Source organism: Stegodyphus dumicola, chromosome X1 (assembly GCF_044657685.1).
Source record: "Stegodyphus dumicola isolate Sdum_Otavi_A_Nest chromosome X1, ASM4465768v1".
Lineage (NCBI taxonomy): Eukaryota > Metazoa > Arthropoda > Arachnida > Araneae > Eresidae > Stegodyphus > Stegodyphus dumicola.
Window position 1 is genome coordinate 156,586,499 of NC_140780.1, and position 24,595 is coordinate 156,611,093.

At 33.6% G+C, this 24,595-nt stretch overlaps 1 protein-coding gene across 2 annotated transcripts in view; it reads left to right on the forward strand.

The window, feature by feature from the left end:
* The window catches only part of HUWE1 (HECT, UBA and WWE domain containing E3 ubiquitin protein ligase 1), a 595,188-nt gene that overhangs the window by 536,850 nt on the left and 33,743 nt on the right, over positions 1–24,595 (forward strand). For both annotated transcript variants that reach the window (XM_085806998.1, XM_085806999.1), the window contains one exon: positions 14,890–15,109. In XM_085806998.1, the coding sequence (XP_085663124.1) occupies positions 14,890–15,109 (220 nt within the window). The remainder of the gene's footprint in view (positions 1–14,889; positions 15,110–24,595) is intronic.

The window sequence follows — 24,595 nt, forward strand, 5'->3', positions numbered from 1 at the left end:
GCTGCAGCTTCGGTAGGTGAAAACATGCTTTAGCCCACTATTTTGGTTGGGGAGACTAGTACGTGAAACCGTTAGCCGATAATAAAGATCCATACTTACTATAGTTAAAGTAAACGAATAAAAATCAAGAATTAAGACAAAAAACTGGTCACATTAGCTTTGTTATTATTTTTGACAATAAATGGAGATCTTAAAATAAACCCAAAACAGTTACTAACCACAATATGATAAAATATCCAATATTTTTAATTCATCTTAATGCTTTAATTTTACATATGATTAAAAAAGATGTGTGGCACTATGCTTTTCTTTTCTCTGTTTCTACCTATTGCTGTTGTTAAGTTAGAATACAGTGCCATTTGTTGAATATGGTAAGAAACATGCCAGAGCATGTATTAGAATTGAATGTAGTTAATTACTGAAAATAAATTAGTTAGTTCTGTATTATACAGTCCTCTAATTAGTTTAGAATTATAGAATTGTAGTACATGGTCAGCACAACCGGAGGAGTGAACAAAATGCTCACTAGATTTTGAAAAATCGCAATTTGTATGCAGTCTACTAAAGGATAACAGATTTTGGAGACATTATGAAGAAATGAGCTTTAAATGGTGGCATGTGAAAAGAATGATTTTTGACTTGCCTCAATTTTCTGACATCTTTTTCTATTGGCAGATAGAGCTTGATGATGGCTAACAGAAATAACAAATTCCATAAATTCATTTGTGCACCTTCCAAACTAATACCACAAATTCTCTGGAATATCATAAATATTTCAGTGACTAGTTCAACTGTGAGACTGTCCATTCAGACTCCTTCCTTTTCAGCATTGTGAGATTGTGGCAGCACAGTGAAAATGTGTCACTTGTTCATAGTAGTATGGTTAACAACTACTATGAACAAGTGGAACAATTATCTTTGCGTTACATATTTTTGCAGACTTAGTTCAACAAGCCAATGACATGAATTTTAAGTGTCTACCTGGGTAATTTATTGGATAAATTCATTTGGGAAAACTAAATTTATTTTACATTTTTTATGGTTAAAAATATTAATTATTATTTCAGTTCTAAGCTTACAAGAATATTTTTTATTATTACTAGTTTGGTCCAAAAATTATCAATTCTAAGATAGGCGCTTTTTATATCAGCACCATCAATAGGAGGAGAAGGGAGGTGATTCTTAAAAAATTGAAAGAAGAAATATTAAAATATATTTATTATATCTGAATTTTTGTTTCGTGGACTTGCATGCAGTAATAGTGCCATATTTGTCACTTTTTTATAAACCGGTTTAAGATTGCGATTCTTGTGAGCTGTTGAACAGTTGCGAGATTTTACGTCATTATCTTTTTCTTGTATGCAGAGAGTCTAAGGCCTCAAATTTTAGAAGCCATCTTGTTCTTTTCTTCATAAAAATATGAGAAATGGGCATTTGGAGCGACCTAATAAGTTGCTGTGGCCTTGGGCTCCAAACTGTCTTAATTAAGCCTATGTGTGCATACAAAATGTGAAGAAATTTCAAGAAGAAAAATGCAATGAATTTGAAATGTCTGCCAGTAAATTTCCAAAAACTTGAAAATATCTAATTTTATACTCTTTTAACCTCGCGAGCATTAGGGCTTTTTCAGGAAACGGCATAAAAAAAATCGTGTGTGCTTACCAGGTCTGTCGCAAAAACGGCAAGTATTTTTACTTTACTTCAAAAGCGGGCCCCTCTTACCATGTGGATATAATTAAGCTAATTCTCCCTCTGTTGAATTTAGCGAGTGAAATTAGTTTTTCTGCCCATGGTATCTTCGTCGCAGAACTGATTACTAAAATGGTATTTTATCTCCTAGTTGGCTACTTTATAATTTGCATACTAACCACATATGCTGTATATTACTCGTACTTTAATCAAGATTGTGCCGAATACAGAAAGTTAGTCAATATACATCAGTAAGAGAAACTACGTAAAATACTTTAAATTTCCAGTTTCTTTAAGGAATTGCTTCGATAATGGGGAAAAATTAGTCTAGCATATTTTATCATTATTTTCTGAGAAAATACTTTTTAATATGCAAAGGGAATTTGTAAGAATTCTTTTCTCTCGCGTTCCAATTTTTCGAATACAAATTATCCGCAACTTACTTTAATATGTTTATATTTAATTTTCAAATATTCTAAGTTCGTTCCAGTTAAAAGTATTAGATTTAAATAATTCTTTAGATTGCATCATAAGTTTATTAGTAGTTAGTTATTTATGACATCTTTTTGACTTATGAGAAATAAATAAAGTATTGTAATCGCAAAAAATTTTGATTTTCATATTTCAAAGGAAATTTCCATTTTGACTAGTTCCATCATGACGTTTACACGTACGTATGTCGCATAACTTCAACATAAACTGTTAAAATTTTTTGTTTGGGACTTATGACTAGTTTTAGTGCGACCGTATGTCCGTACATATGTATGCATGTATATCGCATAACTCAAAAATGGTTAACCGTAGAATGTTGAAAGTTTCTATTGGTATAACATCTAATTGTGCACCTCCCTTTTTTATTGCAATCGGCAGTGCCAAAGGGGCATTTGAAATGGAAGCTCATACCTCATTTTCAAACGAAATAGGTTTAAATGAAGTTTAGCAAAAATTGAGTTTAATTTATTTCGCGTACAAGGAAGTCATGTGGTGTCCACATCAGATTTTTTAAGATGTTTCAAAATAAATAAATATATGGTTTGAATATCAAACAATCTCAAATATATGAGCTTTACTTTTTATAAATAATTTACAAGAAAGATAAGAAGTAATCTAAATAGCATACCTTGAAGAGAAACACATTAAATACACTTTTTTTAACCCATCAACGAGCCCGCCTCTTGGAACGAAATGCTTTGAAAACGGCCGCGTTGTCAGACAACAAACCCCTCCAAAAAAATCGCTTTCATTTTCTGAAATCTCTCAGTGTTCCCCTCAGTGTGATGGATAAGCCATAAAATTGCCTCCCCGGTATTGAATGGCTTGCGTTTCGTTTCATCTCCCTCCTCTTTCTTTGTACTAGTAGCCTGTAGACTTGTTTCTTTTAACATGTGACGGCCGAATTTTCCGAAATCTTTTTAGAATTTTAGCTTCCAAGCTTGTAAATTTTCAATTATTCGACATGTTTTATTGGGCAGTATTTTAAGAAAGATCATTATTTATTTTGTTACACAATTTTTTACTATTTACTAATCTATTTTATTTAGTTTTAGTAGGCCAATTTATTTTTGGAAATTAAATTTTAATCCATTCTTTTACCGACTGTTTTCATCACATTATAAGTCCATATATATTTACGATGAGAGTACAATATTTATCAGGAATTTTTGGAAAATTTGGCATACGTATTTATATTTTAGCGTTGAATTTTTTCCACAAGTTGTTCGTTAACAGTCGAGCTCATCCTCGTAAATGCTTGATCTTTTCAGCATGGAAATGGCAAGCAATAATCTTCCTAATATTCTTCGGGATTTTATAGCAATTTCTTGAATTTTGGCGGTTTTCTACAAATATTTTGGGTACGTTTAGCTATTATACAGTTGCTACTAATGTGGAATTTAAAGCCAAAAATTGTATTCCTTCGTTGATTTGAGAGATCGCATTTCGAATTTAAACGGAAGTTTAAATGAATTTGATACAATCTTAGCACAGACTAGAAGAATTATTTCTCTGTGTTGGATGGATTTTTCTCACCTTTCTGCATTTGACAGATTAAATGCATAAAGCAGACATGCACAAATAGAATTTAAATAAATTTCTATTTTCATTTAAAATTTGTCATTATTAGCACCTCCCGCAGTTTTATGCAATCATAGGATTTTCCGAATTCTATTAGGTCGTTAACATAATTTCAAGGTCGAATAGAATGATAATATGGAAAGACTATGTCTTAAGTACCAATAGCCAAGTATTTGTAATTAAATAAAAATAAATATTGAATACCAGCTGCTTTTTTATTTATTTTTAGTCATATAACAAAATATAAACAAGAATACTATTACATCTAAGAATTATTTAGTAAATTATTTTGCTAATGTTATATGAATGATGAAACACGGTAAAAATGTTTTAATGATTGAATTTACCGTTAAAAGTCAAACAAACCCCAAAATTCCTTTTTCCCAAAACTTCGTAAAATGTTTTGATTAAATATGATTTGAATAAGTTTTCCAATTCTGTTTTGAGTGATATAAATGAGGATATAAATATTATTAAATTAGTATATAAATTATTATTAGTAATAATTTTTGTATTATAACTTAGCAGAATATCGTTTACCGTTAAAATTTATATCTAAAAGAATTAAATTTTGTAAAAGAATAAAAAATATAATTAACTGTTCCATTTTGTCCTCTATGCATCTATTTATATAAAAAAGGAATCTGGCTAGGGAATTTACGACTTGTATATGAACTAAAAATTGGTATCTTGACAAAACTTGTCAGAGCATAAAAAGCGTATATTCTGTGATATTAGTGTATTAATCATACTTCTGTATCCGTAAATGCAGTTTATAATTACCAGCATAAGTATCATAATGGATTTTATTAAAACGACGAAAACTGAATGCATTATCAAAGTACGGCTCTTTATCCCGTTAAGTATTGCTTGGGTCGTAACCAACACGAGTTTTATTTTTGAAATATTATTCCAAATAAAACAGGAAGCATTAAACTATACGCATTTTAAACAGTTTTACTTTTTTATATGCATACAAATGTTAAGTAGCTTTAAATTGTACTTCACTTCTGAAACTTCTGCGGTATTATTTTTAGAACAGATCAAGGACTTTAAAGAACAAGTACATTTTAGTAATATGCAACGTTAATGATATAGTTCAAATGTTATTGAACAACTGTACGATTTGTAACTGGCACTGGAAGAAGCAAAATTTATCTACAACTTTCCCTTTCTTCCCAAATTCGTCTGATTAGCAAGGATTGAATAGATAATTGTAAATGTCTTTGCTAAAAGTAATAATAATCTGGAAGAATCCTTTCTACCCCTGCCTCCTGGGAAAAGAAAAGGACTTGGAAGGAAACCTGACCTCCGCAGGCTAACTGACACTAAGGTCTCCAAAGACTATTTCTAGTCAATAGAGTTTTTTCATTGTAGAAATACTCATTATCTAGAGCTATCTTTTTTCCTAGCCATTGTAAGCTACAGATATAGTGGGAAAAAATTCTCATTTTACATAATTTTCGGATAATTACATTTTACGTTAAATAATTTTAGATTTTGATTAACGCAATCGATGAATATGGCAGAATAATAGTTTGTTGTGTGTGTGTGTGTGTGATTATGGCAAAGCCTTGAGGGCTATCTGCCTAAGGGGAGATATGCCTTCGTGGAGGACTTTCTAAGGGAAACTGGCTCGTATACACGTTACACATGGGGAAAACCACGAAAACACCCATGCAGCCAGCCCGTTCGCGGGATTCGAACCTCGGACCGAACTACCAGTGTTCAGCGACTTTACTGCTAATAGTTTGTTGTAAACATTGTAAATTTCAACGTTTTTTTAAGTAAAGATTTCAAGTAAACCAAACCAAAGATTATTAAATTAGTCTTATAATGTTTACTGTTTGGTTTTCAGTGTTCTGAATTTGAATTTTAAAAACATAATTTAAATAATCTTTCTTTACGCTAGTCGCTTTTAAAATGTTTACCTATGTAAACACTTACTAATGTTTAATGTAGCAACTTTGTATGTACTTAACGAAAGACTTAGAGGAATTTATAAAGAAAACTAGTTCACATGGAAAAAATCACGGAATCTTCCTTACAGCCAACGTATTGACCAGAAACTAAAACCAGGTCAAAATACTTATGATCATCTCTTTTATCCACATAGCCATTGGTAAACTTTTCAAACTTATACTTGTTCTTATTGCAGTTATAAACAGAAATGTGAACACTCAGATACTGCGCTTGTTAAAGTTAGTACAGTCTGCGGCTGATTCTATATCTGCCGAGGTGTTTTCGAAAAAAACTTGAAAGATAATAAATTATGTTACCTGCTGAGTCATCGAAATATTATATATTTGTTTATTGAAACTGAAAATTTTATAATTTTCTGTAAAACTGCAATGGAATTATTGCATTGAGTAATCTTCAGTGTGATGTAATTAGTGTCCTAAATATAAAAGTATGTAAAAATCAAATTGGAAATTGCAGCAGATCAGTCCCTAGAAATATGCTATGCCTGTATTAATCTAGTAGCAATCAATTATTCATGAACATTATAGTATGCATGACATATAACAATTTGTCAGCAGTACAGGAAACAATTTCGATATGCGTGCCTTTTCTTTTAACATAGTTTTTCTCTCGTTACTTTTAAGATAAACATATAACTTGAAATAGTTTTTCTTCCTCCAGCTTTCACTTATTTACTTCTTAAAATGTCTCCACTAAAATCAGAGTGATATTATCAACGATTTTTCTTTATTATATAAATATAAAATTTATCCTTTATTATATAAATAATTGAAATGCTTTAATTTGACATTCTAATAAATATTTTATAGTAACTCTCTGAAAAATTTAACTTTTAAAATGTATGAAAATGAATTAAATCGTGTATTTTTTCAGTCTTAATGATAATAAAATTTTAGAATCATCAGTTTTATATCCGTATTGATTATGAGAAATTATGTTATTCTTCTTTGAGCTGGAAATTGCTCAATGGAGCTTCTTCCAGCTAGAATTTGAACTCAGGGTGTAAGTGATAGTAGATCGGACTATCAGTCGGAATGCCTGTGGTGCGTATTCAGCTGATAGGATAACGGATGTTTCGTGGTTTTTTTTTTTTTTTTTTCTTTTCTCGTAAAAACGCTATGTCTCTTCAATGGCACCCCAACGAAAACATGTCAGACGATAATTCGTTAACACATGAATTATTCCGACAGTGCCTTGTGCTTCTTCTCTCTCGCCCTTTAAATGAAACAAATAATAAAGGAATTATGTCATTCTCACTATCTTGTTATAAATGGAAGTCCTTCCAGCTAGAATTTAGAAGACCTCCTTATTAGAAGCATAATGAGGGCACTGCTGAATTTTCGCATTTCTTGCTTCGAAAAAAATCCAATGTCTCTGCATGGTATCTTTCTGTTTGTGCAGCATTCGAAATTATTTCGCTTTCGCAAATTTTTCAAATTTACTTTTTCTTGTATCGTTTTTCCATTTGTCATATATTGATAGGTGAAACAATGCAGATTTCTGTCTATTTTCTTAAGTTTTCGTGTCGGCAGAAAAATATACTGTCGCATTTAAAATTGGTTTTAATGCTGAAAATGATTTGATTGTTTGGTTCTATTTTTCCTTTTTCTTCCTTTAAAGATATATTTTTCTTCCATATACTTATTTATTTATTACATTTTAATCTAATAGTCTCCCAAAAACTAAGGGGCCCACCAGCGGCCGATCGGTAAAGTCGCTGAACACTGGTAGTTCGGTCCGAGGTTCGAATCCCGCGAACGGGCTGGCTGCATGGGCGTTTTCGTGGTTTTCCCCATGTGTAACGTGTATACGAGCCAGTTTCCCTTAGAAAGTCATCCACGAAAGCCATCCCTTCCCTTAGGCAGATAGCCCTAGTGTGCTTTGCCATAATTAAATACACACACACTCCCAAAAACTAAAGCGATAAAAAAAGTTCTTTGATTCCAAGATAAAAGAAACTTTCATTATGCTTTGAATTTCTTCAGCAATCTTTCACCAGTAGGATTTATTTTCTTCTTTCACCTACTGATACTATGTGATTCTATATATGTAATATATCTGATTATGTATGTGTGTGAGTGTGTCTAAAGGTTTAATTGATATATATATGTCATCAATGATATATATATATATATATGTCATCAATGATATATATATATATAATCAATGATATATATATATGCATTCATATTTTAGCATATATATATATATTATAATGCATATATATATATATATATATTTCATTTTATAATTTCATTACACAAAAATTTTATACCTTAGGGAGTATATCTTTTATAGTAGATTTTGGGAAAGCTTGAATTTTGAGTGAAAAAGAAAGTCAAGATTTCTACTACTTTACCCCGTTCAGTGCTTTCTCTTTTACTAAGGAATTAACATCATAGGAGGGCTGTTTTTGCCCAAATGTTCGGCTTTTGTGGAAACGGTTAGGGGAAACCGGAAAAGCAAGAAATAATTTTTCATTCATGAATTGACATCTTCAAGAAGCATTGACTCTCAATGAGTAAAAGACAAACATCTGGAAAGATGTATTTAAGCATAAAATGGTTTTCGAATCCAAATAACATTAATTTAGAGAAATTTTTGTGGATGCAATATATAATATTGAGATAAAAGTATAAAAGTAAGTAAAAGAGGGCGATGTAGAGTGATTTCACTGTTCGACTATTCTATACACTATTCGACTATGTTAGAGAAAGGCCTCAAACATAGTACTGTCGGCTCTGTGTTTAGATTTGCTAAATTTACTAAAGCACACGATATCTATCTACCAAGATAGAGATATTCTACTTCCGACGAGCTTTCTAAGAAACAATTACAAGCATTTTAGTTTACATGTTGAGAAAAATCATAAAAATTCCATGCAGTTGATCTATTTCGTCGCTGAAAATAGAAGCCAAGAAGAATCGATAGTGTTCTCTGGCTTCAGGCACCTAGATTTTTCACTTTGAATTTGGAACTAGAAATATAATTACAAATGTCTCTACTAGGGGAGATCAAAATTCATTATTTTTTCACACATGTAAAATCTGGTTAAATACGTTTTCTCGTTTATAAATTACAAAAGGTTTTTCAATAATTCCTGATATTTTAAAGGAAACTTTTGATGTATTTGTTTCCTGTAACACGTCTAAATAATCATTCAGTACAGCCACACTAATTTTAACGATCTGAAAATTAACAAATAAGTTGAACTCTTTCATAATTATAATAAAAAACTTAATTTGGGTTTAAGATTATCTCAGAAGTGATTTATTATTTTTTATTTTTATTTCTTAATTTAGATGCCTTACAATCCAACAGTTATTTCCCCTATTAAAATACGGCCATATTAGTGGCCTGTAAATACTGGTAGTTCGACTTAGAATTTACACCCTGACGAACGAATACGATGACTGAATGGTATTTTTCCATGTTTTTTCCTATGTATAACATGAATATGAGACTTTTCTCGTTAAAAAGTCCTCTATGAAGGCATCTCTTTCCTTAAAAGCAGATAGTCCTCGTGTGTTTTGCTGTATTCAAGTAATCCTAACCTTCAAACTACGGCACCTGTTACACTAAATCAAGATAAAAGGTTTCTAAACAAGATTTTTAATCGGTCTGCGGGCCCCAGTGGCCAAGCGCTAAAACCGCTCAGTACTGGTAATCCTACGTAAGTTCAAATCCTGGTGAACACGCTTGTTCGGTGAAGGTTTTCTGCGTTCAATGTGAAGGAAATCTAGTTTTCCTTATAAAGTCCTCCCTGATAGTTTCCGTCCTCTTGCGCAGATGCCAATTCCATTAAATTTTCTGCATTAAACACAATTGTAATTCTTTCTTTTTAAAGAAATCTCAGGGGAAATAATTGTAAACATCAGATTCAGTGCGATTATGAATTATTATTTTAAAGTAGTTAACATTTTGAGTGGGAAAAGCATTTTTAATACGCTCATAAACAACCCCTCCTCTAAATTGGCATCAAACTGTGTCGATTTCTACAACAATCTATATAAATACGTTTCCAAAAAATTCTGCTAAAATATTAAAAGTTGTATTTGTAGAGCATTTATTAGTTAGATTTGTGACTACCTACTCAACTTTTGGTTTTCATAACCTATAAGGTATTTTCTCCCGCCTTCTTAGCATACCTTCGTGGTGTAATGGTCAGCACGCACGGCGTGTATTCGAGAAGTTGGTGGTTCGAGTCCCGGCGAAGGCATTGCTCCTATTTCACATGTCCTGCTTCGAAATAACCTAATGTTTCTATAGTGGCACCCAAACCAAAAAAGGTGGTGGATGATGATTCTCCGCCTCAAGGATTTGGCGATTCGGTCCCCTAATCCCCAGTCGCCCTTTAAAAGGGGGAGTATATATGGTATTTTCTCCCGCCCTTTTAGTATGCCTTCGTGGTCTTCAGTACACTCGGCGCGCATTCGACAAGTCCGTGGTTCGCGTCCCGGGTAAGGCATTGCTCATTTTTCATGTCTCTTGCTGTTAAAAAAAATGTAGTGTCTCTACAAACCTTCCATTCATCAGAATAGTAATAAAGTTATGAAGCATAGGGGGTAGGGGGGAAAAAGGAATTTTAAAGAAAAGATTATTTTTACAAAATGACTCAAAATTTGAGACAGTATAAGTAGTTATATAACTCAAATAATTAAATATTTGACCTCTTAATTTTACCAGTATTTCTGTATAGAAATAAAACATAATTAAATATCTTTAATGAGTATCATAGACAGTGGAGCACATCGAGTGAGCTTCACAATATTTTCAAAAGCAGCCACTTTGACAAATGAACAGAACTGTCGGGAATCGCTTATGAATGTCACTTACACGTTTCATAATGCCAAGAATGTTATAAAAATAACGGTTATGCTATATCAACAACTTACCGATCTTTCCAAAGTGCTTAAAAATAGAGCTTTTCCAAAAATTGTATTCAGTTCATTCACGTGTTTAATCAAAAGCTCGTCGTCGATTTTTGAACTATTTATCGATATGCTATTGAATTCAAATTTTGTACACACACCGTTTACGGATGATAATAATTCGATTTAGAGTTTTTAAATTTTAATGTCGAAGAAATTTTTTGCGCATATTTCCATTTAAGAATAAACTAAAAATCTCAAAATTTTTAAGTTTGCATCATTTTACAAAGTGTAAAATAGCTTTTGAAATAAAATTTGTATGAAATTCGTAACCTAATTTCTGATTTTGGGGCGAATTTTGTTTTAAATTTATATATCTTTTCGATTATTTGAGGTAAAAGGATACTTGGAAGTAAAAGACTGAACCAATAGTAATAATAATAATAATAATAACTTATCGCATAGATTAATGGTAATAAGAGATCTCTTAATAGCTTCTTTGCTAAATTCCTGTACAGTTTTATAAGAAGAATCATAGGTTCTTAAATTACGAAATCAAATAATTGAATCGCATTGTCAGATGCATAATATTTATAAATTTATCAAGACAGCCTCACGTTTTTGTTATTCGTGATATAAATTTGTAGATAAATTTCTTAAAGAGAATTATTTAATATCGTATTCCCATTAAATTACACGATACATTATTTTTAAAACAAAGGGCATTAGCCGAGAAGGTCTATTAACTTCATTTTCCATTGAAAACTATGTCAGTTCACTTTTCAAACTGTTGCTACCACATATTACAGCCCTGTATTATATTTAAAGAAATTAAATAATGGTTTTTGTTTATTAGATTACGGCAAAGCACTCGAGGCTATCTGCCTTGAAATTAAATAATGAATAATCTGCATAAATATATGTATGTTTCTCGCATTGTGATGAAACAACGGTACCTAGACCCATCCAATTTTGAATAACGTACATTTCCACCCGAATATGGGCATCTCGAAGCCGAGATTTGGAATTTGTTTTATTATATGTTTCATATTTCGTAAAACTTCAATGAATTTTTAATTAAGAAACTCAACGATTTTAAAGCGAGCAAAGGCAACACTGTATGAAAATAATAATATAAAAAATTATCTTCAACGGGCGAGACTGTGTATCGGAAATTCTAAAGATATGCTCATTTAAAATTTATTTTGCGGTATTGCTGTTTAACTGAAGTTTTATGGTTTAAGTGCAAAGAACATGATATTTAAAAATAAAGGTAACCCACAAACCGTTAAAAAAACGCCCTTTGGGCCTAATGTAAAATCTGAAAGATTTGCATTTTCAGATTTTTATGTTTGCATTTATTACTTTTATTTTTCTCGTTTTAATTCATTAATGCTCTTATAGGTAAACGTTCATTTTGTAAAAAATTCTATTTTTTATTCAATAACTGCTCTAAAACGGAAATTCTTAAATCCCTTTATATATGCATCCACTTTGTAACTGGTAATAAATTTGTTTCTTTAGAGTCAGTGTAAGGCCTTTATCCCAAAACATCAAGAAGATTTCTCCCCACGCTAATGAACAGCCATTACCCATTGTCGTCAGAATTGCATGAACCTTGTCCCCTTAGGCATTGGGGGTTGGAAGACATACAAAAATACGGGCTAGTCCTTTTTAGCGTGTTTTTTCGATAATACAAAAACACGGGACTGTCCGTTTTCGAGGGTACATTTAAACTAACAATAATCCGTAACGAACCGTTAAGAGACCTGCATAAAAGAACGAGAAAATCCGGGCCAAACTGTTAATGGGTTAAAGCAAAATTTAAAGAATAAGTGATCAAATTTTCTTTAAATCGCTTTTGTAAAATATTACATATGAAACCAGATATTGTTTTCAGAAAGACAAATTGTAGAGTGATTAGGTTTTCTTGATGCTAAGGACTTGAAAAATGAGCAATGTCCTCGCCGGGATTCAAACCTGGACCTCTCAAATACATGCTGAGGATATTACCATTACACCACGAAGGATGCAGTGAGAAGTTAGAAAATACCTTATATACTCCACCGTTTAAAGGTCACCGCCTAGAAGCGTCGGTAACGCTTTTGAGGTACGTCTCTTTGACCACCTAAACCTTATAACGCTCAGTGGGTTAAGGGTCACTAGTTATTATCAGTATGCACGACGTATGAAAGGTTATGTAATGTTGCTCATATACATAGTGTAAACAAGGTGTATCGTAAATGTTGCGACTAACTTCTAAGGGAGGTAGGGCACATCATAAGGATAAGAATTGCATAGGAACCCACATGCAAAAACATGACCCTTGTTCGCTATACACCACCAAGGGTGCTGTACAGAAGACTGCTAGTGGAAAGTGAATGAGGATTTCCTCATTCGAGCAGTAGGCACCATACGAAGAGCACTGAGCGCTATATGAATAGAGAGCTTGCAGACATGCACTTAGTGTATGGAATAGCTGAGGGTAATGGACGAGCCGCTGCACGCATTTATCGTGAACGCTTCCTCCCAGACATTGACCACACGACAGTTACAGTGGAGAGTAATCCAAGGACCAGCATAAGTGTCGTTGCCTCTCAATTAAGAATGTCTCACACCAGTGTCCAGTGTGTCTTGAACGCTGAGTCCTTTCACACCTTTTGGCTCCAAAAGGGTTCTTTTACTGCTGCCCGATGACTATCCTGAACGTGTGCATGTTTCGCACAGTGGTTTCAGCAAGAAAGTGCTCGTGATGTTAATTTCCCAGCTTATTTGCTGTTCATGGGTAAGGCAACATTCACTAAGGATGGCGTGTTCAATCATCACAATCAGCATTTGTGGGGCTCAAGAAAAGTGCCACATTGTGCGGCGCAACAATGCTTTAAAGTCAATATATGGGCGGGTTTGGTTGCCAACTGCTTAGTCAGGCCGTACCTTTTACCATCCATGTTGAATGCTGCGAATTAGCTGATGTTTCTAGTACAAGTTCTTTCCAGCTTGCTTGACGATGTTTCACCAAATGTGAGACACAACATGTGGTTCCAACATAATGGGGCTCCTGCTCATTTTGGACTGGATGTTAATAGCCATCTGAACAGATCATTCCCGCATCGATAGGTTGGGCGTGGTGAACCAGTTCCCAGGCTCCCACGCTCACCAGATTTATCGAGCCTTGATTTCTTTTTGTGGGGAGCCATCAAAAGCATCGTGTGTCACGATTCTGTTGTATCTGAAATGGACCTCATGGCAAGACTAGCCTGCACAGCTGCTACAATCAAAGAAACTTGCTGTGTTTGAACATGTTCGGCAATCAATGGTCCGTCAGTGTCAGGAATGTTTGGCATTTGATGGTGCAAACTTTGAGCATCTGTTGTAACATTTAAGCTGTCAAAACAACATTTGTATTCATGTCTAATAAATGTTTAAAATGAATTGCTGTCTTGTTTCCTTTCCGATTTACCTCTGCTACCACTTAGCCCTGACATTTCCGGGTATAGGTTCCTATGCAGTTCTTAATTGTGCCCTACCACCCCTAGAAGTTTGTCACAACATTTATGGTATACACTTTGAATGTAAAGTGATACCATAATTATTTTACCCTGAGCTCATCTAATGTGCACTACATGGATTGCTTGAAATTTTCTTCAAACACACCTGGAAAGGTCGGGGAATCTCATTCTCCTGTTTATGTGGCAACCCTGTTACAGGCATGCATTGTCAACCAAGGAGTTGAGCAGTTGCTGATTTGAACTTTCAGTTTTCAGTTGCTAGCCACTGATGGGTCTTATGGCCTTGAATTTTTAATCATTCGGTTGCATGTAAATGAGCTGTGTATGCGTAATCACAATTACAGTTTGCATTTTTTATATATAATTTTTTACGTAATTTTAACCATCTTTAATCATTTTACTTTTATTCTAACTGTATATGAAAATTAATAAAATAATGCTATTTTTTAATCAGTGTGCACTAGCAAGAGATTAGTATGTGTTTATGGTAGAAATAAAAGCTTTAAATTGTATTCTTTTGTATTTTCATAATTCATTGTGACAATATGAATTCATTGCCCTGTTGCTTTGAATTATCCCCCCCCTCCAATCTTGGCCACTTTAGATTGCATATTTTTGTCTTTGTGTCTGTATTTGCGACATTCATTTGAATTTCATTAAAAAAAATTTTTTATTGAAGTAAGATTTTACTATTATTTTTTTTTCTCAATTAAGATGCTCTAGGATAATACTGCTATAAGTTTTTATGTTATTGTTCATTACAGCTCGTGCTGCAGGGATAAAAGGACAATCATTTGATCCACGAAAAGATCCAGACTTCTATAACTTAAGCACTCAACTTGATTTAGATGAGTTATGGGATGCTCTGAGTGATTGTTTAACGGAGCTTGCTGAAACTCCTGATCATCATGCTGTTTTGGTTTTACAGCCAGCTGTTGAAGCCTTTTTCTTAGTGCATGCATCACCTGAAAAAGAAAATAAAAAGTTAGTATCCAAACATTTAATTAATATTCACACGTACTATTGATTTTATCTGTACTCAAATAAGATGTGTTTGTTATATGTACATGATTGAAATTTTACTATTGGTATAATACTGCAAAGGGAAGAATCTTCCTTTTAATGAATGCTTGTACTTTTCAAAAATTCGCCATCAACCTTTTTTTTTTTTTTTTTTTTTTTTTTTTTTGACAATTTTAAATTAGCCTTTAACCCATTAGCCACTGGTGTTGCGTTGACGCAACGGTCAAAATAAATGCATATATGAATGTAACTACCTAAGATATTTTATACGAGCAGATAATTTTGTGTAGGGAATATTATGAAGATTATATCTGTAAAAAAATATTTACCTTCAACAAACATTTTGTTTATAATAATTAATCTCATACTTTAAGCAAAATTTTCGACCGGGTATTTTTGCTGAAAATAACAAAAGAATCGCCGTTTTTACGAGTGATCTATTTTTGTCAAGGTCACCGTTTATCAGAACATTACGTCAGTCAGATGTTTATATTTGTGTTGAGAACGAAGGAAAAACAGGTGTTGCGCTGACGCAACATCAGCGGGAAACGGGTAATCAATCTCCTTTTTCACTCATTCCTTTCGATGTTCTGGTTCATGTTCTGGTTGTTCAAAAATGCCTAGAACGAGGTATCTTACATTAGAAGCCCTTCAAAGATTTGTTTGATGAAGAAACAGATGGTGATAATGTTAATAATGACCAGAATGAAACTGATATTGTTGTTGTTCCCACAGAAATTGCTGAATCTAGTGACGAAGAAGAAAGGAATGGCAATGTTTTAAATAATGATAATGATATTTTACCAAATGATACTGCTGGGGAAGTTGAAATTCACGTAAGAAGTAAGTTTCAGCCTTCTAAAAGCAGTTATAATCAATACTAAAAAGTTTAAAAAGCAGAAGATTGAAATCTTGAAGTGGATAAAAAAGGAACTGTATGTCTCAGGAAGAACATGACGAAAGAGATAGAAGAGAAATTATAAAAGACAAAATACAAGGTAAAACTAGTGCACAGATTTTCATTTTTGGTTTAGACATTTACTCTCTTCTCGTTGAACAGACAAATATATACGCTCAGCAAAAAAAAAAAAAAAAGCCAAGAATTTATTGCATCTGAAGCCTATATGAGATGATTTATTGGAATATTATTGCTTACAGGATATCATTCTTTACCTCAAGAAAAAATTTATTGGTCTTTTGATAAGGACATTTCTGTTCCTGTTGTACGAGAATCGATATCACGTTTGCAGTACAGGAATATGAAGCAGAATTTGCATTTGACAATAGTCAAATACTGAAAAATTACATGAGGTGAGACCGTATCTAAACTTACTAAATATCACCACATTTTACTACTGGAAATATAAAGTCTCTTTTAGATTTCAGACGCGAGAATGCATTATTCGTTTTGCAAACTCCTATTGAGAGTGTAGAATCAGCCAGAAATAGATCAGCAACAGGAATAACTAGTAAATTCAGCATTCAAAAACCATTGAATGAAGATGGTAGACATTTTATCGTAAAGTCCTTTGATAACAAAAGACTTTGTTGTAAACAGTACCATAGCCAGACTGTTTATAGATGCAAAGTATGTAATGTAGCTTTACATCATAATTGTAATGCTTGAATCTTTCAATTGAAATAATCTGTGTTTGTAAAAGAAATACAATGTATGTTTTAATATTAAATTAATTACAAGTAAAGTGATTTGTAGATTTATAAAACGTTATGCAGCTAAAAAGTAATCCTGCGCTCCACTCAAAAGAAACATCACACGAGTACAATCCTACTCACTAAACATCCGTAGTCTTATTCCGCTGACGTTGCGCGAACACAACACTCGCGTTTTCCACAAGTAAGAACATTTTTTTAATTTTCATAAATGCTTAATTTAATATTTGTTATTATTTTCATGAGAAAAGAAACATTCCTTGTAGTTTTGGCGGTTAATGGGTTAATAAATTATTTTCAAATTTAAGCAAAACTTTAAAAAGTACTTGGAGGCAAGTACTTTTTAAAGTACCGTAATTTCGCGCGTATAGTCCGCGGACTATCTGTGTTTAAAATGCGAATTTTTGAAGCTGCGGACTATCCACCAGTGCGGATAATACGCTGGTTGTTCACGGTTAAAATTGTTGAAATTTAAAAAACACGCTGTCGTGAACTGCCGATGATCAAATATAAAAAAAGCGTGAGATTCCAAGTATCCTTCGCACTGCTTTAGCACAACTGCCGGGAGGGGGAAAGTAGTTGATGCGTCAACTCGGTTTTTAGGAGCCATAGTAGCAAGTACCTGGAGTACGAAAAAAAAGCGTGATTCGTTTACTTATAGCGTGGTTTGGCAACACCGAGTGAGTGGGGTCGAAGGTCACATTTCATTACCACTTATCACGAGGATAGCATGTTGCACAGTATTTTGTTTTCGTATTTTGTCTTTCATCTTCGCTAACGTTGATGAAACTTTGCCAGAGATTTACTGCTGAGAGGTAGTTCAGAAAACTGAAAAAGATGAAATAGAGAAGCGGGCCGTTATTGGTTTAATCCTAGTATCCGGTGCACACGGGATTTGAGTACTTTTGGCGACTTTATGATGAGCAGTAAAAACGGGACATATACCTTGAGTAGTTAACGGGTCATTCAAAGAAAATATATAGTTAAACATAGTATATACTATGTATATAGTATATATACTATGCGTGTATAGTGTATATATATAGACATTCTTTGGATCATTTTTGGTGTTGGCGATAATTTTCAAAGTCGCGCCAAGGCTGCACCGTATACTAGAATTTTACTCCGTTATTTTGAAGTGGACAAGAAAGTGGTGAGAAATTTGCGCAAACAAAAGGATGTGTTTAAAAAGCATGGGAATATTGCCGTATTAAAAAAACGTAATTTCGGACGTATAGTCCGCGGACTATCTGACAATTTTTAAATTTTCTTTTATATAAAATCGTGTCTGCGGACTATACGTGCGAAATTACGGTACATGTAATTGGTATTGGTTTTAGTTATTTTAAGTTTCTCATAGTTTCCTTTATTTTCTCCAGAAAAATTTACTCAGCTTAATTTGAGAATTATTGCTAAATTCAGAAAATAATTGTTTATGACTATGGAACATAAATTTCAGTGTTATGTATTGAAGAATGTGGAGTCAAAGGAAAATTTTTTACAGTATATATTCAACAAAGAATAATCCTGCTTGCTTTTTTCCTCTTTCTCGCATTTAACCCTAGATTTCTTTTTACTGGATTTGCATTTCATTGCAAAGACATTGCAAAGGGTGGTGGTAGTTGAAATGTCAGTTTCATCACTGTCTGACATAAAAGAGGAAGCACTGCCTAATTAATAAAACAGCTGGACATCTGCATAAGTATAATTCTGCCAAACTGTTGCAACTGGTGTTTATGACAATTGTGGGAAACTAGTTCTCAAGAAGCTATGAAACAGCTTATTGGTGAAAGCTGAATAATCATCAAAAACCTTTGAATCAGGAAGCTACTACAAGGGCTGAAAGAAGTGATAATCAGTGAATGAAAGGTTAAGGAAGTAGACATGGTTTTGCAGTATTGCACATCATAATTGCTAATGCATGTCTTAAACTAGTGTTCAGTTTTTCAGTGCATTTGCTGCTGATTTTCACAGTGTTATTTCAATATTGTTGCATAATTACGCCTATGAAGAAAGAATGCCAGATGCTGATTACCATACAGTTATAATCTGAGTATAGGACTGACTGGCTTTGCCATTTGCTTTAGTATTTCATCTGCATGCAGCACTCAAGTGGAAACTTAAAATTAGTAAAATGGTTTATTTATTTTTAGAACTATTTAATTCCTTATTTAATTCCTTAACTCATCTTAAGACTATAAGTATTTTTAAAAATTATTACAGAGTTGCCACTCTGCCTGAAAAACCGGGAAACGTAAGGGAACTCAAAAATTGACCAAAAATGTCTGGGAATTTCATATGGAGATTCCAAAAAGAGCAATTTTTGTACCAATGTTGGAAGCGATCACTTTCTTGGTGAATTATGTATCGCATAAGTGTAATTCAGGCAACTGGAATAGAGCCAATTTTCACAGCTCCAATCAGATTGAATTTTAGAAAGGCAAAGCAAGTTTCCAGCAACTTTGCTGTCCAGTATTCTCCAGAATGGAGAGACTCGCATGTAATATTGTGCATGTTGAACAAAAGAGAATACCTTCCTGTTTTTATATATATAAAAAAAGGTTTGATCCTAGTATACAGTATTTGCAGGATTTGGTGATATTTACGATGAGCAGTAAACGAGTCACTTTGGTGTTCGCGACAATTTTCAAGATGATGCCAAGGCCGTACTGTGTACTAGGTTGTTACCACAATTCTTTTAAACCTTTTTCCACCTTTTTAATATATACCTTATTTGTCATTTTGCAGCAAAATAAAAAAAAATAATAATAATCAGTCATCTAAGCTAACTATGTAATAAAACTATATTTGCAAAAATGGCATTATTGTAATTCAGTTTTTAGTTTTTAAGTAATTAACTTTATTTTAATGTTATTGATGTGGCTTCTTCCTTCTAAATTTATTATTTTTTAGTAATACTTTCAAATTTCAGGCAATTTTCTCTGCTATACTCTTAAACCTAATCCTAGCAGTATGACCATCACGAAAATATTATGCACTTATGTTTTGCTTATGTATGCTGCTACATAAATATAAAATACCTGTATTATTTTTAAATATCATTCAATAGATTTCTTTCTTTCATTTAGCTGCAAAATGTGTGCAAAAAAAAAAAGACATTTTTTAATTCATATTGGGTAGGTTCTCATCTCGATCTTCAGTGTGGAAAACAATTCCTATTATAGTAGTAATGCTTTGGGGATCATATATATATATATACACAGTAGAAAGTCCGAGATCCAGACTCGTCGAAAATTCTTCGATTCCGGATTTGGGATTTTTCCAGATCATCAGTTTAAATCTAGTACGATCGCATGTAAGAAATTATAAAACTGAAAATATGAAATTGTGATTTATGAAATAATAATATGTGACGAAATGTACAGGCATGGTGACATAGCTTCCCCACAAAGAAGGTTTATGGTTGCCATAAAATGGCAAGGAAACACAGTGTTGCCACATTTGGCAAGAAATTGCCCATTTGGCAACAGAATTGGCAATATGCCATGGATGAATGGAGAACCTTCCGGAACGAATTCTTACCGGTGTAGCCCAGAATTTTCTCGAACACAGCCTGAAAGCTATATAAACATTGCTGGTCTGCAGTCAGATAGTTGGTGTCTTGTCTAGCGAGTCAGTCTGTGCGGAGTTGATAGAGTTGACAGCTCGGCAGCAAGTGCCGAGTGGGTCATCGAGTGCATCGAAAGAGTCTCTTCGTATATCGTGGTTAGTGCATCATCGAGAGAGCGTGTTGAGCTCCGGTGTGTCACCGAGTGTAGCGTGGAGAGTCTCGAGAATGAGTGGAGTTCTGAGAACGACCCAGCAGGTACTCTAGTGCTTTGCAGTAAAGCTGTCTTCACCATTATAGCTTTATAATCTGAAGGCTGTGTCACCGAGTTTCAGCGTGTTTATAACAGTTCGATGACTGTAAATGAGATTTTGGAGCTGTCCTGATTAATACTGACCAATAAAGTGTGTTTTAGTACTTCATCGAGTGTCGTCGTTATTCACTCCAAATCCACACGAACTCTGTACGAAAGTGAAGGAAGAAAATAATGTAACAGCTGGTGTCGGAAGAGAAAACCTGAAAAGAAGTATTTTTTATCTAAAGCTGTGTTGCCCAACCTTTTTTGTGATATGCCCCACCTAATCCTCTCTAAAACTTTTAAGCTCCCCCTAGCATATACATAATTTTTAATATTTAAAAACTGAAATTTTCACGAAAGATTCCAATTTAGATAACTTGAGTCTCAAGTCTCCCGGTTTCATTATATCCAACCAATTTTTTTTTTTTTTTTTTTTTTTAAAGCAGCAAAACATTTATGGCACTTAATCCGCATTCAGTAAAATATGAAGATGGAAACGGTAACAATAGTTCTCTTGCTAATTTTGTTGCATTTGGATATCTGATTCTGGTTTCTTCACAAAGCTATGTCATCGCTCCTTTTATATTAAATAAAGTTTTAATTGACTCATCATTTTGCATTTCTGTGAGTTCTTCTTTTTACTGCATATTTAAAATGTCAGCCAAATCCACTAGCATTGGCTGCATCATCCAAGTTGGAAAATCAATTTGTTTTAAGTTACAAACTCTTTTAAATCAGCCGATAAAATTTTCAGATGATCGACAATAACAAGTATAGCAGTAGTCACGTCACATGATGAAACCAAATATCTTCCTTTTGCATCATAAGTTTTATTTGCTCTTTGAAGTTATTTATTTAATATATTTAATTTTTCAAAGATATCAGCTAAATAACTCACAATTGCCTTGTTATCATTCATTAACGGATTTTTCATTTCAGGTTTGTCGCTTAAAAAATAACTAAGAGTATCAAATAGTTCCATAAATCTTTTCAAGCAGTTCCCTTTCGACAGCCTTCTTACTTCAGTGTGAAGTACAAGTCTCATATAGTCTTCATTTTGTTCTTCATAAAATAACTTGATAAGACGTTCACACTTGGCCCTAGCTTTAATAGTATTGATACACTTTATAACTAAATTTAGTACTTCATTTAGAACAGGCGAATTGTTTTTAGCTACCAGGTTTTCTCTATGAATAACACAATGCACAAGAAGCCTTTCTGTATTCTCATCTTTTATCAGTTTTAAGCAACTCTTTTCCTTATTCCATGCTTTACTTTATTTTTCAACTATCATATTAGGAGCGCCATCTGCAGTACAAAATGTATCATATTTTTTAGCTTACTATAAATATCTTTGGAGGTAGTGGTGCTTTCTAATGATTTACAGAACATTTCTTCGGCAAAATCCCCTTTATAAATATATCTTACAAAAGTTACAAATACGGCCTCACTGTCTCTCAAAGTTGGTTCATCCATTTGCACCGAAACTTTTCTTATTTTCAGCTTTTCAACAAGTTGTATTTCAATATCCTCACTCATTTAGTCTTTCTTCTGCAAACATTATTGTTATTTAGTGGCATAGCTTTAACGTCTTTCTCATCTTTTTCTAGAACAGTTTTAAATGCTGATATTGATGACTTGATTAAATTCTCCTCTATAGTACGGCTTTTCCCAGATTAAGCGATGAGTAATGAAATTTGATAAATAGCCTCAAGAGCACGATTAACAGTTGCATTATGAGCAGTAAATAGACACTTTAATATTACTCTTTTTTCAAAAGTTTTCCTTAAAGTGTGAAAATAATTCAAATCTGAATTAATATCAGCATTATGTTTTGCCTTCAAATGTGCCTCAAGACGACCTAGTTTAATTGATTTGTTGGTCAGGCATTATTGGCACAAAAGGACAAAAGCTGATCGTTTATGGACTGGGTATGAAACCAAATTTTAAATATGCCTCCCAATACAGACGAACATTTTTTTCTTGCTTACACCCCTCATTTCAGTAAGGGCTGAAAGAAATATAAGATCAATATAAACAAAGCTGAAAGCAGTTGCTGTTACCATTCAAGAAAAGAATAATATACCAATTGCCATTCCTAGAGTAAAAAATAAAGTAAATTTGTTGGCTGTCATATGTTGGCAATACATATTTCATATCTTCATTATTAACTACTAAACATACAACCATACTGAATATGTTTTAGTACATAGTGTAAGACATTTTATATTATTTACAGTAAGTCCATTAGTGATTGATAGTACATCAGAATACCTCTCTTCCAAATTACTACACTTTGAGCTAGGGAAAGTTAAAGTCTTTGTTTCAATTTGTAATATGCACTGCAAAGTACCACGCTTATAATATGAGTCCTGTGTAAGAGAATTCATTACATTGTTCACTGTACATATTAGTTTGCTAATTTCCTCATGGATGCAGTTCACTGTACTTTAGGTTGTACACAGTTCACTATTGTATGTTTATTTGGGTATTCACAAGTTAGTGAAAAGTCACTGTTCATAGAGTTTGTCATAGTTCACCAGCGAGTCTGTGAAAAGTCACGGTTCGTGGAGTTTGTCATCGTTCACCAGTGAGTTAGTGAAAAGTCACTGTTCATAGAGTTTGTCATAGTTCTTTTATGTTCACTGGTATAATCACAGATACTGTTCACTATAATTGTCGCACTGATATATCACTGTTATGGGATCGTTGAGTTAAATATCACTGTTCACACTTGTATAACACTGTTCTTGCATTAAATTTAGCACAGATACTGTTCACTGTGCTCTAGCTTATGTACTGTTCACTAGAGTGAGGGGCAAGAATAAGCAGCGGTGCTGTCTAGGCAGCTGAGAATTGGTACCCTGTATGGCATTATCTGAATATATCTAGTGCCTGTGGGTGCGACCTATTTGTATCTATCAGCACAGTAGTCCATTATCTTGAACAGGGGATTTAGAACAGGATTTTTTTTTTCAATGCTCTTTATGTACTGCATTTAGGCATTGTAGGTGCCAGCTGCTGGTGAGAGTGCAATCAAACACATAGTGTTGTGAATCTCGCGGGCTGCCACAGTCACAGGTATTTTATGTGTATTTGACGAATCTCTTCAGGTACACCGGAAAGGGTCCATGTCCCGTCAGAAATTGGGTGATAGCACTGTGTCTTGAGGTTAGACAGGTACTCACTTTTGGTATGTAGCTGTATGTAAGTCTTCCCACCTGTGCTGCTGTCCATCTTGCTTGCCACATTGCCATCAAGTCTGTGTAGGTCTCTCTTTTTAGTGATGAGATAGGTAATTTTAGCAATTTTTCAGGATGTACATTATTTGCTATCTCTTTGGCCAGGGTGTCCGCTAGTTCATTACCATAAATGCCTATGTGGGCTGGTGCACAGATTAGGGTAGGCCTTTGTGAAGAAGTGAGGCTGAGTAATTTGTTCCTCAGTTCCTGAACTAGTGGACTGTTACTTCTCTATCCTAGTATGGCCTTTAGACTCAATGCCAAATCGCTAAAGATCTTGATGCGTAGTGGTGTGCAGCTTTTTGCTAAGTCAACTACCGCTAAGAGTTGCCAAGAGCTGTGCCTGGAAGACTGTGTTAAGTTGACTGAGGCATATTTGCCATTTGTGCTGCAGATCATTGCCTTTTAGCAACAGAGAGCACTGTCTGTGCCCAGTTCTGACTTAGATCCGTCAGTATAAATTGAGAGCTCATTGTTTCTTGGAGGTGCATATTGCAGTTTTACTGAGTCTTCCAGATTTAATAGAGAGGGGTGAAATCTATTGTGAGTTTTTTGTTCATAGTCTGTATATCTGTACGTTTTGTTCCATAGGGTGACATTAGTTTTAAGTCTGTCTATTTTTACTATTGCAGCCTCTCTCTCTGCCAGCAGTTCAAGTGGTGGAATTC